Source organism: Mus pahari, chromosome 1, assembly GCF_900095145.1.
Source record: "Mus pahari chromosome 1, PAHARI_EIJ_v1.1, whole genome shotgun sequence".
NCBI lineage: Eukaryota > Metazoa > Chordata > Mammalia > Rodentia > Muridae > Mus > Mus pahari.
The window spans coordinates 73,888,803-73,904,207 of record NC_034590.1 but is presented as its reverse complement, the minus strand read 5'-3'; the positions used below and the strand labels follow the sequence as shown (position 1 = coordinate 73,904,207).

The window sequence follows — 15,405 nt, the reverse complement described above, 5'->3', positions numbered from 1 at the left end:
ACCTACGGGGGTTGCCCACCTCCCCAGCTTCTTCCAGCCTATCCCTATTCAACCACAGAGGTTCCTGACTTCAGTCCATTTGTTGGAATTAAGAATCAGCATTTGTGGGGCTGGTGAAATGGCTCAGTGGGTAAGAGCACCCGACTGCTCTTCCAAGGGTGCAGAGTTCAAATCCCAGCAACCACATGGTGGCTCACAACCATCCTTAACAAGATCTGACTCCCTCTTCTGGAGTGTCTGAAGACAGCTACAGTGTACTTACATATAATAAATAAATCTAAAAAAAAAAAATCAGCATTTGTCTCAGTCAGCAGGTGTTTGGGCCTCTCAGAGGACAGCCATGCTAGGCTTTTGTCTGTAAACATACCTTAGCATCAGTAATAGTGTTAGGCCTTGGAGCTTCCCCTTGAGATGGATCCCAAGGTTGGGCCTGTCACTAGACCTCCTTTCCCTCAGTCTCATCTCTTGTTTTGTCCCTGCAGTTCTTTTAGACAGGAACAATTCTGGGTCATTATCTTTGACTGTGGGATGGCAACCCCATCCCTCAACGTGACACCCTGTCTTTCTACTGGAAATGGACTCTACAAGTTCCCTCTCCCCACTGTTGGACACTTCATCTAAGGTCCCTCCCTTTGAGTCCTGAAAGTAAAAGTAATTTTTAAGACAAGGCAAACCCTTCATATCGTGCCTGGATGATTCAACCCAATAGGAGGAAAAAAGTCTGAAGAACAGACAATGAGTTTAAAATACATCATCTCCCAATATTAGGAGTTCCTCCAAACTCCAAGCTTACAGCAGTAACATATATGCAGAGAATCTGGTGCAAATGCCTACAGGTTGCATGCTTGTTACTTCAGTCTTTGAACCCATGTGAGCACTGCTTTGTTGATTCAGTGGGCCATGTTATTACTAGTGTCTTCAATATCTTCTGACTTCTATAATCTTTATAGGTTTAGTTTGTGATTCATATCAATAGTCATGTATTATTTTACTGAGAATACATGTTAATATGGAGAAATGTGATATTTATGTCAGAAATTCCAAAAAGGAGCATGGATTTCAGTGTATTAAACTATTCAATTATTCTCAGAAATTTTTATATATTTGTGCATAAAAATTGAATGTCCTACATTAGGTTCATCATTAACTATTTATTATTAAATTGTAATAATATCAATAGCCTTATAAATTATCTTTTATGTCTTTAACACATAACTACACAAAATGACAGTTTATATTAACTTTGTTTTCCTAGATTAAACCCTAAACATAGATTTATGTTTTACTATTTTTAAAATGTATTCTTCTCTCATATAACCCATGTCAACTTCAGGTTCCCCTACTTCACTCCTCCTCTAAATGCCCCATACATACCTCCTCTCACCCCCAGATACACTACATATCCATAGTTTCTGCCTATGAGACAAAACATGCTTTTTCTATTTCTTAATCTGACTTATTTAAAACAATGATCTCCAGTTCCATTGATTTTCCTGCAAATGTCAGAATCTCACTTCTTTGTATAGCTGAACACAGTTCTACTGTACATATTATATAGGGTTTTTTTAAATCAACTAATTTGTTCATTGACATCTAAGCTGACCCAAATTTTTAACTATTGTGAATAGTACTGCAATAAACATGTCCATGTAAGTATGTCTGTAGTATGGTAATAAGAGTTTTCAGAAGATATAAGCAAGACAATATAGCTGGATGACATAATACTGACATTTGAAATTCTTTGAGGAAAATCCTCACCAATTTCCATAATAGCTGTACCATGTTACCTTTGCCCCATAAGGATTCTTCTTTCCCCATATTTTAACTAGAATTTGTTTGCTTGTTTACTTGGTTAGCATCTGACTGATGAAAGATGGAATCTGAAGCAAGTTTTCATTTGCATTTCTCTGATGTCTAAGGATACAGAAGACTGGCAGACTACACGGCATTTATTTGAAATCTGTGCTTATTTTCACAGCTGTCTGTTTGCTTCATTAGCTCACTTAGTATATGGAGGAGAACATTTAATATTTGCACTTCATATATTCTGCTTATCAATTCCTATGTGATGTGTAGTTCATAATCATTTTACTGCTCAACACTAGCAATCATTTAATTTGCTTACAGGAGCTTCTTCATGAGATCATGTTTGTTAATATTTAGGAATCCTTCCAGTACCAGTGGAGTCTACTTTGAAAGAGCTTATACCTCTATCTTGATATGTTTTCTTTTTATTTCCCTCTACCAATTTCAACATTTCATATTTTATGTTTTTATCCATTTTGAATTTAGTTTTTTTTTTCAGAAACTGGATTTATTTTCATTTTTATATGTGGACAACCTAATATGATAGCTAGTGTTTGCCATTTTACATTTACCAGCTCCTCCTCCAGATTTCTAGGAAAACTAAGTATAGTACCAGTTCTGAGTTATCAGCCATAATAATATTAAATACATTATTTTAATTTTTTTGTCCATGTTCATGCTTTGTGTACATATTCAAAACTTTATGGAACATAATGGTTTAAGTTTAGTAATATTTTAATTTATATCACATCATGCAATGGCAAACATATTAAATTGTACTTACAGTTATACGTGTGTTGATGAATCAAGTACATTGAGGGGTAAATTAGTCATTTGAATGAGTCCATAGTGGGACAAAAAGTATACAAAATAAGTTTGCAAGCTAACAGGAACTGGCCCCAGCACACTGGTGCCCCGGTGTTCATGCAATGCCTATGACATCCACCATTTTTATCACCACGCTATTTACATCTCTAAATTTCCACTATGCAACTGGAAGGTTAAGCTCTTGGCTGTCTCCTAAATCCAAATAGTTTCCCTTTTTAGGAGGCAAATATGTTGTGCCTGGCTCTGTATCAATTACTTATCATCTGGAAATCATCCCTCAATCTTTAGATTGTTGGTTGGTTAAAGACGCTATGCAAGCCATTTATACATTCATATAACATGAAATTTTGTGAAGTAACATCAGTATGTTAATTTTGCTTTGATTTTTCCTATGATGACAATAACATGCATTGTATTAAATTCTTAATGAACCATTGTTCACTATATAAGCTATATATTAAAAAATATAAATTTTTAATGAGCCATTAGGAAACAAAGCAACAACCTCTGCTCTAAGATTCCTTCCATTTACCTGCTGGTCTCATCTAGACGCAGAGTTCCACTGCATTTATCAAATAAAGAAATAAATATGTCTAATTTCCAAAACTTTCTTTTGACTATTACTTGTCTGAACCATTTATCCTTATCATGTATATCCTGTATTGTCTCTGAACACACCAAGCTAAGTAGTTTTGAAAAGGCTATGAAACTGAAAACCGAGGTGTGGATTCACGGTGATGCACACTTTACTCCTTGCCATGGAGGATCTGCCCTGGGAACACAGAGTGTGGTGTCTAGGATGTGGGAATCATAGACTAAAATATCAACTCTGATCCACATTAGATGTGTGGCCTGAACATCTCTAGACTTTCATTTAATCAACAGTGTACATTTTAATTGCGTTGTAAATAGTTACACATCTGAATGATAGGCAGACTATGTCTTGTGAGCCATTTGAGAGAACCTAGCACAAAAAATAAGGAAATGTCAGGCACTTTGAGCAATAGTTTTAATTCTTCATTACTCCTTACACTTCATTGATTAGACTGTAAAACTCATGAAACTCAAAGCAAACTTTTAACAGAGAGCATCTAAATATTCATTAAACCTTGCTAAATAAATTAAAAGCTTGACAACTCCAACATCGAGTGCGGAAATCTCCAACCACATTTGCTTTTGGAGCATGAAAATCACACCAGGATTTTCAAAAGGTAAGAGTTCTCTGTGTTCATTTTGCAAAGATCAAACTAAGAATAGCCTTTCTGATTTGCTTTGTCTTCACACTGTAGATGATGGGGTTGAGCACAGGGGGTAGAAGAAGGTAAACATTGGCCATCATTGTATGGACTATCTTGGGCGCTGACCGACCATAGCGATGCACCAGAGACAGGCTAAACATCGGGATATAGAAAACTGCAACTGCTCCAATGTGAGACACACAGGTGCTGAAGGCCTTGTGTCGTTCTTCAGAGGAGGCAATAGTGAGGACAGAGCGAATGATCAGTATATAAGATAAGACAATGCATGTAATATCTACCCCTGTCATCAGAATGAGATCAACTAGCCCACAGATGCTATTCGCCCGAGTGTCTGAACATGCTAACTTAATCACATCTGGATGATAACAGTAGGAGTGGGAGAGGGTATTCCTTTTACAAAAAGAGACAGGTTTAAGGAGCAGAAGTAGTGGAACTATTAAAAGTAGAGTGCGCATTATCACTAGGAAACCNATNTGCATGATTCTAGAATTCGTAAGAATCGTGGTATATCTAAGAGGGTTGCATATTGCTACATAACGATCAAAAGCCATAGCCACTAACACCCCAGATTCTGTACAAGTGAACCCATGGAGAAAAAACATCTGAACAATGCAAATATCTAGACTGATTTCATTTGCCTGAAACCACAGGATTCTCAGGGTGGTTGACATTGTAGAAAGAGTCAAACCCAGGTCAGTGGCAGAGAGCACAGAGAGGAAATAGTACATAGGCTCATGCAGACTATGCTGGGTCACAATGATGAAGAGGATCATGCTGTTGCCAGAGAGGGCGGTGGCATAAAGACAACAGAAAGGGATGGAGATCCAGCCATGAGCAGACTCTAGGCCAGGAATGCCAGTCAACAAGAAGGTTGGTAATTTCGATGTGAAGTTGCTTAGGAATTCTGTGTTGTCCTGCGTATGTAGCATTTGCCTTTACAGTGCTCACATCCTAAGAAGTAACAAAAGAATTGTTATAACTGTACCGTTATAAAAAATATTTAAACCATTTTCTGATTAGTAATACTACTCTAGTATATAAATTCTGTTGCCCAGAAAACTAAAATTTATTAATTTAGCAATTAAAATTAGGGACATTTAGAATATACAATGTTTTTATCCTTAAACCAAGAAACTATAATCGCATGATTTTATACACTTATATATTTACTTTTATATTTATAGACTTTTAAATTCCACAAGATTTTGTGCATAAATGGTGATTTCTAGAAGTGCAAACAATAAAAAACTTTCAATGTGGAAGACTCAGTTCTTCGAACACAGACAAATAAGAATATTTAATTTTTAATTTGCCGGGCTTAAAGTGAGCACGAGAAGCCTTCTCAAAGCCTTTGTTTCTCTGGATTGGTCCTGCAGGTGTGACTGACTACACGTAGAATTCTAGAAGCAATCACTTTGATCCCAAATTATGGGTGAATAGCAAAAGAGAGTTGCTTATTAAAATGAAAATAAGGAAGCCAGCATATTGTAGAAATTTATGGGAAAGATTATATTTCCTAAGCCATGGGAAGTCTTAATGCTTTATGAGAACTATAAAAAAATGAGAGTATTGTATTCCCCTATGTTTGACAACAGTGCTGAGCTACTTAAGCAGCCAACTCTAGTAAGCATTGAAACATTCAGTGCAGTTCAGAGTAGTTGATCTTGGGAAATGCAGGTATACTTGCTAACTGAAACAATCAGTGGAGGCATTAGAGAACTTGTGGTGCTGCTATAGTTGGCTTCATTATCAGAAACTTAGCAATTAAGGCAGACAGAGATAGTGTGATGAAAGGATGAGTGTTTTGCAAAAGGGATGATTTAGATAAATATACAAATTATAGATACAGTTAACAGTCATGAATGAGAGGATTCAGTTGATATATAAAGGTTTGAAGGCATCAGGTGATTGAGCTCAGCACAGGAGAGTAATTAGATCTAAGAAAGATGAGGTTTAACAATTTTATTGACAGTAGGTCGTGTCAAGTAGTAGGCTGATAGAAAATCATTCCAGGGAAATTTTTACTCAATAACTATAATTCTCTCAGGAAATTGTGAAGAATAGATTTTGGTTTTGATCCAGTAATATCCAAATAGTTTTATTTTGGCTTAAGGACAAAATAGAAGATACAGTTAGACAAGAAGATGATTTTACATCGATGTTTAGGATTTATTCTATTAAATTATAAATTACATAATTAATTTCTAGGATGACTAAAAATATTACTTGCCTTGTTTAGGTTTTCAGTCAAATTTGCTTTGTGCTAATAAATATCATGTAATCTACTTTGAATTATCCATGTTTTCTTGCTATTTCTTCGTTATAGTTAAATCACTAAATTCATGAGTTTTAACTCTGAGAGGAATCATTACAATTCACGGCCACAAACTGTTTGATAGTATTATATGGGACTCCAAAGATATGGTAGAATATAGAATTACTTGAAAATTCTGTAAACTTGTTTGATTATTTATGTGTAGGTAATAAACATACACAAAGACAACACAGTGAGCATCATTATCTATCTTACCAGGGCCTTGTGGAAACAGGAACTTCCTATATCTTTACTAGCAGACACAGAACAGGCTATCATGCTGGGACCTATGGAGTTTTTATTACTGAACTGTAGGATTATATGCAAGATGTGGATCTCTCTGGGGAAACTGACAAAGAACAAACAACATATTTAAAGATGTGAGGCATTACCCCTGAATCTAAGAAGGCTTTAAGCTACCAACTCCAGTGAACAGTAGTACCTAGGAGTCCTGAATGATAAACAAAGGAAACCAAAGCATTGATAAGCAGTTGGCTCTCCATATTGATGTACTGTTTCTTGTGCGTTCTGTTACACTCACTGTGAGTTCATATTTGCACTGCTTTGTCTGAAAACACTTTTTTCTGGTCTTTATCCATTATCATGTCTGCCTCAGTGGTATTTCCACACTCTCTTCTGTTATAATCCTGGTCTTGTGTGGAAGGATGCTATTTAGATGTTGCATTTAGGACTTAGTACTCCATTATCTCTTATTCTCTAAATGCTCACAAATGGGTCTCTGTTGTAACTGCAATCCACTACAAGTTGAAACTTCTGTTATGGGAGACGATAAATGCATTAATCTCTGGGCATAATAAACATTAGGAATTATTTTGATTATATGCTCACTTAGCAGAATAATTGTAGGTTCTCCTGTAGGACCTATGACATATCGAGCCACAGGTTCTTCCTTCAGATAATGCTGCCAGGCTTGAGTTCTACCTAGTGGAGAGGACCTTACCTATGATCAGAAAGCAGTCAGTTACTCCCATAGCATTGACCATTATTGCACCAGTGGGCATAGCTGTCAAGGTATCATTGTTGTTGCTCATAAAGTACACAGAAGAGTAAGAATGTGCTGAGAATCCTCTAGATCAATGAAAGCTAGCGAGGAGGAATGAAGCTTTAAGATCAGCACTCACTGATTGCTCTATGTTTCATGATTCAGATATGTGGTGTCTTCAGCAACAGAGCATGATAGATTATAAGTGTACAAAACTGTGGTGCACAATATGATACTTTAATACATGTATATAAGGTGTAAGGTCAAGGCAATTAGTATATATATTACCTCAAATATTCTCGGTATAAAAACTTTTCTTCTATTCATTTTGATGTTTGGTGTTTTGTGATTAAATAATGAGAATAAAATATAAGAATAACTTGACTCTGAAAATAATAACCATGAAATCATTCATTTGCCTACTCTTTGAAACTGTGTACATAATTAAATACAACTGTACCTATTTCTCAAAGGTATATACTGTACAAAGCAAATACAGATAAAAAAATCAAAACAACTGGAATTTTATCCTGAGTTTTTCACTTAAAGAGAAAGAGTTATAATAGGCCTATGACAGTGCCCTACCAGCCTCTAGGCCTTCACTTACTGTTAGCAATATAATCAAGAAAAACTATTTTATAAACATTTTATCAATCTGTTTTCTGGGCAAATTGGTTGCTACAATGCATTGTTGGCAAATCTCAACTGCTCTTGGGATGGAGATAGGACCTGATTGCCTTGTTTATTTTACGTGTTATCCTAAAGGAAGAATGATAAAGAAATGGACACTAGCTCTTTGTGGTCACAAAGAAAGTAATCTTTAATAGAGTAAAATAGCTATCAATAGAACACAGGGCATGAGAAAATATAAGAAAATAAAACGGAGGCTAACCCTCCTGTAAGCGTGTGCTCATTAGTGTTCCATCACAGTGGCTAATATGTGAAGAAAAAACAACCATAGAAGAGGAGGGTTTATTTGTTTCATACTTAGCAGGTTTTACTGCTGAGGACCTTGAGTGATGCTGAAATATAGCATGAGCATCTGGTGGAGAATAGCATCTTACCAAATGGTGAACAGAAAGCAGAGATGAAAGATGGGAAAGGACCATAGAAGGTCACCGCAAGGACAGTATACCAGTGACTGACTTCATCCAGCCATGTTCTGCCTCAAAGTATTACCAATAACTGGAGAACAGATCTTGGACACAGGTCTTGGGGAAGACATTTTGTATTCCAACTGTATCTGGAAGGGGTGATCTCTAACTGAGCTGGGAGTGTAGATATTTAGTTTGACATCCATAGAAAACCATTAGTATGGAGATTATCCTTATTGTTGTTTATTGTATAAAACTTTGCTTGCTGATTGCCATGGTCCAATTGACTCAGTCTGTTTCATCATAGCAATATAAAATTCATATATGGTGTTATCATAACATTTTTTTATTTTAACATCTTAAAATTTCTACTGAACTGATATAACAGAATTTTAAAAATGGAGTAATTTTCTATCTTCTTGATTCTCTTAAAGAACCAGGTTTTGGTTTTGTTAATTCTTTGGATTGTTCTCTTTGTTTGTTTTTGGTTGATTTTACCCTGAGTTTGACTATTTCCTTCCCTCTACTCCTCTTGTGTGAGTTTGTTTCTCTTTTTCTAGAGCTCTCAGGTGTGCTGGCAAGTTGCTAATGTAAGATCTCTCCAGTTCCTTTACCAGGGCACTTAGTGCTATGAATTTTCCTCTTAGCACTGCGTTCATTGTGTCTCATAAGTTTGGGTATGATGTGTCTATTTTCACTAAATTCCAGGAAGTCTTTAATTTCTTCTTTATTTCTTCCCTGACCAAGCTATCGTTTAGTAGAGAGTTGTTCAGTTTCCACATGAATGTGGACTTATTGTTGTTTTTGCTGTTATTGAAGACCAGCCTTAGGCCATGGTGATCTGATAGGATGCATGGGATTATTTCAGTCTTCTTGTATCAGTTGAGGGTTGTTTTGTGACCAATTATATGGTCAGTTTTGGAGAAGGTACCATGAGGTGCTAAGAAGAGAGTGTATTCTTTTGTTTTATGGTGAAATGTTCTGTAGATACCTGTTAAGCCCATTTTGTTCATAATCTCTATTAGTTTCACTGTGTCTCTGTTTAGTTTTTGTTTCAATAACTTGTCCATTGGTGAGAGTGGGGTGTTGAAGTGTCCCACTATTATTGTGTGGGGTTCAATGCGTGTTTTAAATTTTAGTAAAGTTTCTATTATGTGTTTGGGTGCCCTTGCATTTGAGGCATAGACATTCAGAACTGAGAATTTCTCTTGGTGGATTTTCCCTTTGATAAATATGAAGTGTCCTTCCTCATGACGCTTGATAACTTTTGGTTGAAAGTCTATTTTATTGGATATTAAGATGGCAACTTCAGATTGTTTTTTGGAACAATTGGCTTGGAAGACCTTTTTCAATCCTTTTACTCTGAGATTGTGTCTGTCTTTGTTATTGAGGTGTGTTTCTTGTATGCAGCAAAATTCTGGATATTGTTTCTGTATCTAGTCTGTTACCCCAAGTCTGTTATCCAAATTAATACAATCAGAAATGAAAGGGGAGACAAAACAACAGAAACTGAGGAAATTCAAAAAATCATCAGATCCTACTACAAAAGCATATACTCAACAAAACTGGAAAATCTAGATACAATGGATGGGTTTTTTTAGACAGATACCACATAGCAAAGTTAAATCAAGAGCAGGTAACCTATCTAAACTGGCCCATATACCATAAGGAAATAGAAGAAGTCATTTAAAACCTCCCAATTAAAAAAAAAAAAAAAAAAAAAAAAAAAAAAAGGGCTAGATGGATTTAGTGTAGAATTCTACCAGACCTTAAAGAAGACCTGATACCAATATTCCTCAAAGGATTCCATGAAATAGAAATGAAAGAACACTACCTAATTCATTCGTTGAAGTCACAATTACTCTGATACCTAAACCAAACAAAGACCCAACCAAAAGAGAGAACTTCAGACCAATCTCATCTATGAATATCGACGCAAAAACACTCAATAAAATTCTGGCAAAACAAATCCAAGAACACATCAAAAGCATCATTCACTACAATTAAGTAGGCTTCATCCCAGGTATGCAAGATTGGTTCAATATATGAAAATTCATTAACATAATTTACTATATAAACAAACTCAAAGAAAAAAATCACATGGTCATCTCCTTAGATGCAGAAAAAACATTTTACAAAATACAACACCCCCTTCATGTTAAAAGTATTGGCGAGATCAGGAATTCAAGGCTCATACCTAAACACAATAAAAGCAATTTACCACAAACCAATAGTTAATATCAAGTTAAATGGAGAGACGCTTAAAGTAATTCCACTAAAACTGGGAACAAGGATGCCCACTTTCCCCATATCTATTCAACATAGTACTCAAAGTGCTAGCTAGAACAATTAAGACAACGAAAAAAAAAAATCAAGGGACTATAAATTGGCAAAGAGTAAATAAAGATATCACTATTTTCAGATGATGTGATAATATACATAAGCGACCCCAAAAATTCTACCAGAAAACTTCTCCAGCTGATAAACAACTTCAGCAAAGTGACTGAATAGAAAATTAACTCAAATAAATGAGTAGCCTTCCTTTATACAAATGATAAACAGGTTAAGAAATTAGGGAAACAACTCCTTTCACAATAGCCACAAATAATATAAAATATCATGGGATAACTCTAACCAAACAAGTGAAAGATCTGTATGACAATAACTTCAAGTCTCCCAAGAAAAGAAATTGTCTTTCCACAGTGTTGCTCATGGTATCGAGATTTTATGAGAAGTTTCCTTATAACATTATCAACTTTAATTTTTTTCATTCTCATTAGTCAATGACTAACAAAGTATAAATAACAAAATTCATCAAACTTAACTTTTTAAGTTTCATTCAAAAACACTTCTACATATTGCCTAGTAGTAAGTTCTCATTGGACCCTTGGAGATAAAAGATCAGGAATCTGTGGCATGAAAGAGGGTATTAGTCTTAAGTACTGTGTTTTAATGCATTTGCTTTATCATAATCTAACTATACAGAGGACTTTTCTTAGAACAATGTATAGAAGAATTCAGTATAGATTTTTGCAAGGACTATATTAACACATTTACTTTGATTCTAAATTGAACATTATGAAGTTTGTCTATATCTAGCTTAGTCTAGTAGAAATATTTATAAGCCATGAATCCAGATTGATATATAAAGAATAGGCATTTCACATGTGGCACTTCTAGGTGAAAGTTTGTCACAGTAAATGCTGTATTAACCATTGTAAAATTTTGCACCAAAAATATCAATTACAACCAGAGTAAGAAATCTGTTTTTCACTCTGTCTTTGGGCAGGTCTAAATATACCTTCCATTTACACACACAGTGAAAATAGAAAGGTACTAGAAAAAAATCAATAAACTCAAATCAATAACATCAAAACATCAAAATAGGAGAGGAGAGTATGATGTGTTCACTTGAGTCAGAGAGAGAGAGAGCATGATATATCAGAATCCTTAATCTGGGGTCAGATCTATCTCAGGATTTTTTCTTCCCTCTTCTAGAACCCAAGGTTTCAGAAGAATTCTGATAGAAAAGTTCTAGCAGAATGTCTCCTCTGGCCTCATTTGAGATTTCCTGATTGAAACAAAAAGGGATCTCTCCATATCCTGTAAGCTAAATGCAAGCTCCTCAGAACAGAGACACTGTATTGAGCTCTGCTGGAACTTTGTCTGAAATCATTTTCCTATTCTTCTAAAAATCTCATGGTTCATGTCTACGCAAATACCAAGTACTCTATTTCACACCTCTTTCCCATTAGTATATATGTGATGAATTAAAACTACTTTTTATAAGACCCAGAACAGCCACAATTTCTTTTTTTAAATAACATTTCTTGGTTTCAATTATAACTTTTCACTCATTTTTTACCCTATCTCCAAAGTTGTCAGGAGCCATAATAAGACAAGCTAATAACTAGCAGGGGATCTTCCTGAGATGGACTGCTTCGTATTATAATATAACCCGCAACAGGTTCGCTTCTATTGAGCTAGGCCGTAAGAGAATCCATTTTAGGAATGATTCCTGCTATTAATATGCTTTTCCTGTCATTATTAAACATATAACAATAACTAAGCATTAGCCCACCCCTTTGGAGCAGATCTCTGCAGATTTATAAAGATTACTGTCTTGTAGTGATGCTATATAGACAAATAGATGACTTCCTAAGTCTTAATGTTGAAACCTATAAGAAGTCCTAAAATTATATCAGTGATTATGAAGTTCTTTTATAGTGGGACTGTTATTAGGTCCTTTTCTGATAGTCAAAACTACAATGAGAACTCTGCCAGTCTCCCAAGTGTCATCAGTTAATTGCTCTTAGATAGTAAACAGACTTTCCTAATTAGAGAACATTCCAAGAGGTTGTAAAACAATTAACCAAAGGTCATAAAAAAGGAACTAACAATTTATTATAGGTGCTAGGACAGAAGATAAAATATTGGCTTGGTTTAATGATACAAAACTGCACTAATAACTTAGTTATGGTTGTAAACCTTCAGTGAACCTGTGGAGCTGTGTAACAGGTGATGGGTGTTTAGCCAGATAATTACTCCTAATGGATATGCATGTAAACATTCTCTGTTGTAAATTTCTATTTCAATCTATGATTTGATTTTTTGCATGAACTTGTGTTGAACTTTTTAACATGTGATCATGTATTCTGAAAGATGTGTAAGTACTGAGGACAGAGAAGGAGAGGTAGATAGAGAAGAAATTTTTTTCCCTTAGGAGAATTTTCTTCCTTTCCCTACTTAGAATTTTTCTCTTTCTGAATTTAGGATCTTTCTGCCTTTCCCCTTAGATAGCTTTATTAGGAAACTTCTTAGAAGGTGGAACAAAATACTCATGGGAACAAACACAGAAACAAAGTGTGGAGCAGAGACAGAAGGAAAGGCCATCCAGAGGCTGTCACAATTGGGGATCCATCTCATGTACAGTCACCAAACTCAGACACTATTGTGGATGCCAAGCAGGGCATGATGACAGGAGCCTGATATAGCTGTCTCCTGAGAGGCTCTGCCAGAGTCTGACAAATAGAGGAGAATGTTCACAGTCAAACATTGTACTGAGCACAGGTTCCCCAAAGGAGAAATTAGAGGAAGGACTAAAGGAGCTGAAGGCATTTGCAACCCCATAGGAAGAACAATAATATCAAAAACCAGACCCTCCCACCCCCCAAGAGATCTCAGGGACTAAACCACCAACCAAAGAGTACACATGGAGGGAACCATGGCTCTAGCTGCAGGAAAGGATGGCCTTGTCAGGAATCAATGGGAGAAGAGACCCCTAGTACTGTGGTGAAGGCTTAATGCCCCAGTGTAGGGGAATGTGAGGGCGGGAGGCAGGAGTGAGTAGGTGAGTGGGGGAACATCCTCATATAATCACTTTTTGAAGTGTCCCTTTTTCTTTCTGCGACTTCCAACTAGCAGGCTGAAAGTTAAGAGCCTCACAGCTCCTGCTGAGGGAGAACAAAGGTCACATTACTTAATCCTCCACTGTTAGGCTGCAGGTGTGAATGGCTAAGCCAGCAGCCTTTTACCTTCAGAAAGTATAAGAAAGTTTTTAGGAGTTTTTAGAAGTTATCATCAGCATTTCAGTATAGTTGGAGAACTCTAGAATGTCCAAGACCTTCAGATTTTAAAGTCACACCAAAGTCCTAGTCTGTGCCCTGCCACTATCACAAAGTCCCTGTGGGAAAGGGACCACTTGTATTGCATTTTTCTCATTTTTCACATCTATTTATCTTGACGAGATGATAAAAATCTGAGCGGAATGAATGGTTTTTATATTTCACATGTTTGTGAATAATCAACACATTCTCACTGCCCAGTATAATACCCTTGCTTTGAATAGCCACCCTGACATTTCAGGCCACTTCTGAATGAATCTCTGTCTCTCAGTCTTCCATGTAATGAGAGAAATAATATATTGAAATTCCACATTTTGTATGCGATGGTTTTATTCTAATCATATTTTCATCATCATAACAAGTTACCTGAGACATAATTACAGAGGAAAAAAGTCCCACTTTGGCAAGTGGTTACAGAGGTCAGGGCCTGCTCACCTGGCTCTGTTGCTTTGAGCCAACTCATCATGGCAGGAGTGTCTGCTGGAGGCCTCATGACCTCATGCCAGTTGGGGAGGAAAGAGACATAGTGAGCTAGGATCCACAGTGCCTCCTCAAATGTCACACCTCAGTGACATAACATTCTTCTTTGGGTCCCATCAGCTTCCATTGCCTTCCAGTACTGCCAAAGCCTTATACTAAGTGTCCTTCATTAGTACTCACAATTTCTCTTTCCCTTAATTCATATCAAAATTGCACATATATCAAAGAACGTCTTTTTGTAATTATTAGTATTAAAATATTTTACCTATTACTATTAGTAAAATAGTATACCTATTTTGTATACCTATGAGCCTGGGTCATTTAACCTTATCTCAATAATTTTTAATAACAAAGTTAAACTTCAGCAAATAAAGTTTTAAAAAATAATATTGTGAATAAAACAACAACAAACAAGAAGACCCTAAGCTTTATTTACCACAGTGGGTATTCCTAGCATTTAGGTGTCTTTATTAAATAAGTTGTAACTTTGTCTGAAATTATTTTCCTATTTTTCTAGAACTCTCATGTTACATGTTTATGCAAATGCCAAGTACTCTATTTTACACCTCAGTTAATAGTATGGAGAATGATAGGAACTAAATTTACTTTCTTTAAAACTTAACAGCATATCAATAATTCACGTCTTTACTACAAATAAAATGGCACCTAGTGTCCAATCACATTCTTTCATTGGTTTCATTTATTTTCTTCTCACCTCCCTTCCCACTTTCATTTTCTTCACTCCTCAGTATTCCCTTTCTTCCATTTCCCCCTCCTTTCCTTCTCTCCCTCCCTCTTACTTTCCTCTCTACTTTTACTTTATTTTATTGGGTTAAAACTTTTCTATGTATTCTAGGCTGGTCTCAAATTCACAGTGCTCCTGCCTCAGATTCCCTGATGCTCTGATTCTTGTCATGTGCCATGACACTAAATTTCCATAGGATGACCAGTATGATTTATCTTGATTTTGTAGATCAGGATCTAAAAATAACTTTAA

General features: G+C 35.9%; 1 protein-coding gene across 1 annotated transcript; it reads right to left on the bottom strand.

Annotated features, from left to right (window-relative positions):
• Window positions 1–3,862: 3,862 nt before the first annotated feature.
• Window positions 3,863–4,822, bottom strand: LOC110336937 (olfactory receptor 51F1-like). Its single transcript, XM_021219676.1, has one exon. The coding sequence runs from the start codon at window positions 4,820–4,822 to the stop codon at window positions 3,863–3,865; it is 960 nt and encodes a 319-aa protein (XP_021075335.1).
• Window positions 4,823–15,405: the final 10,583 nt, after the last annotated feature.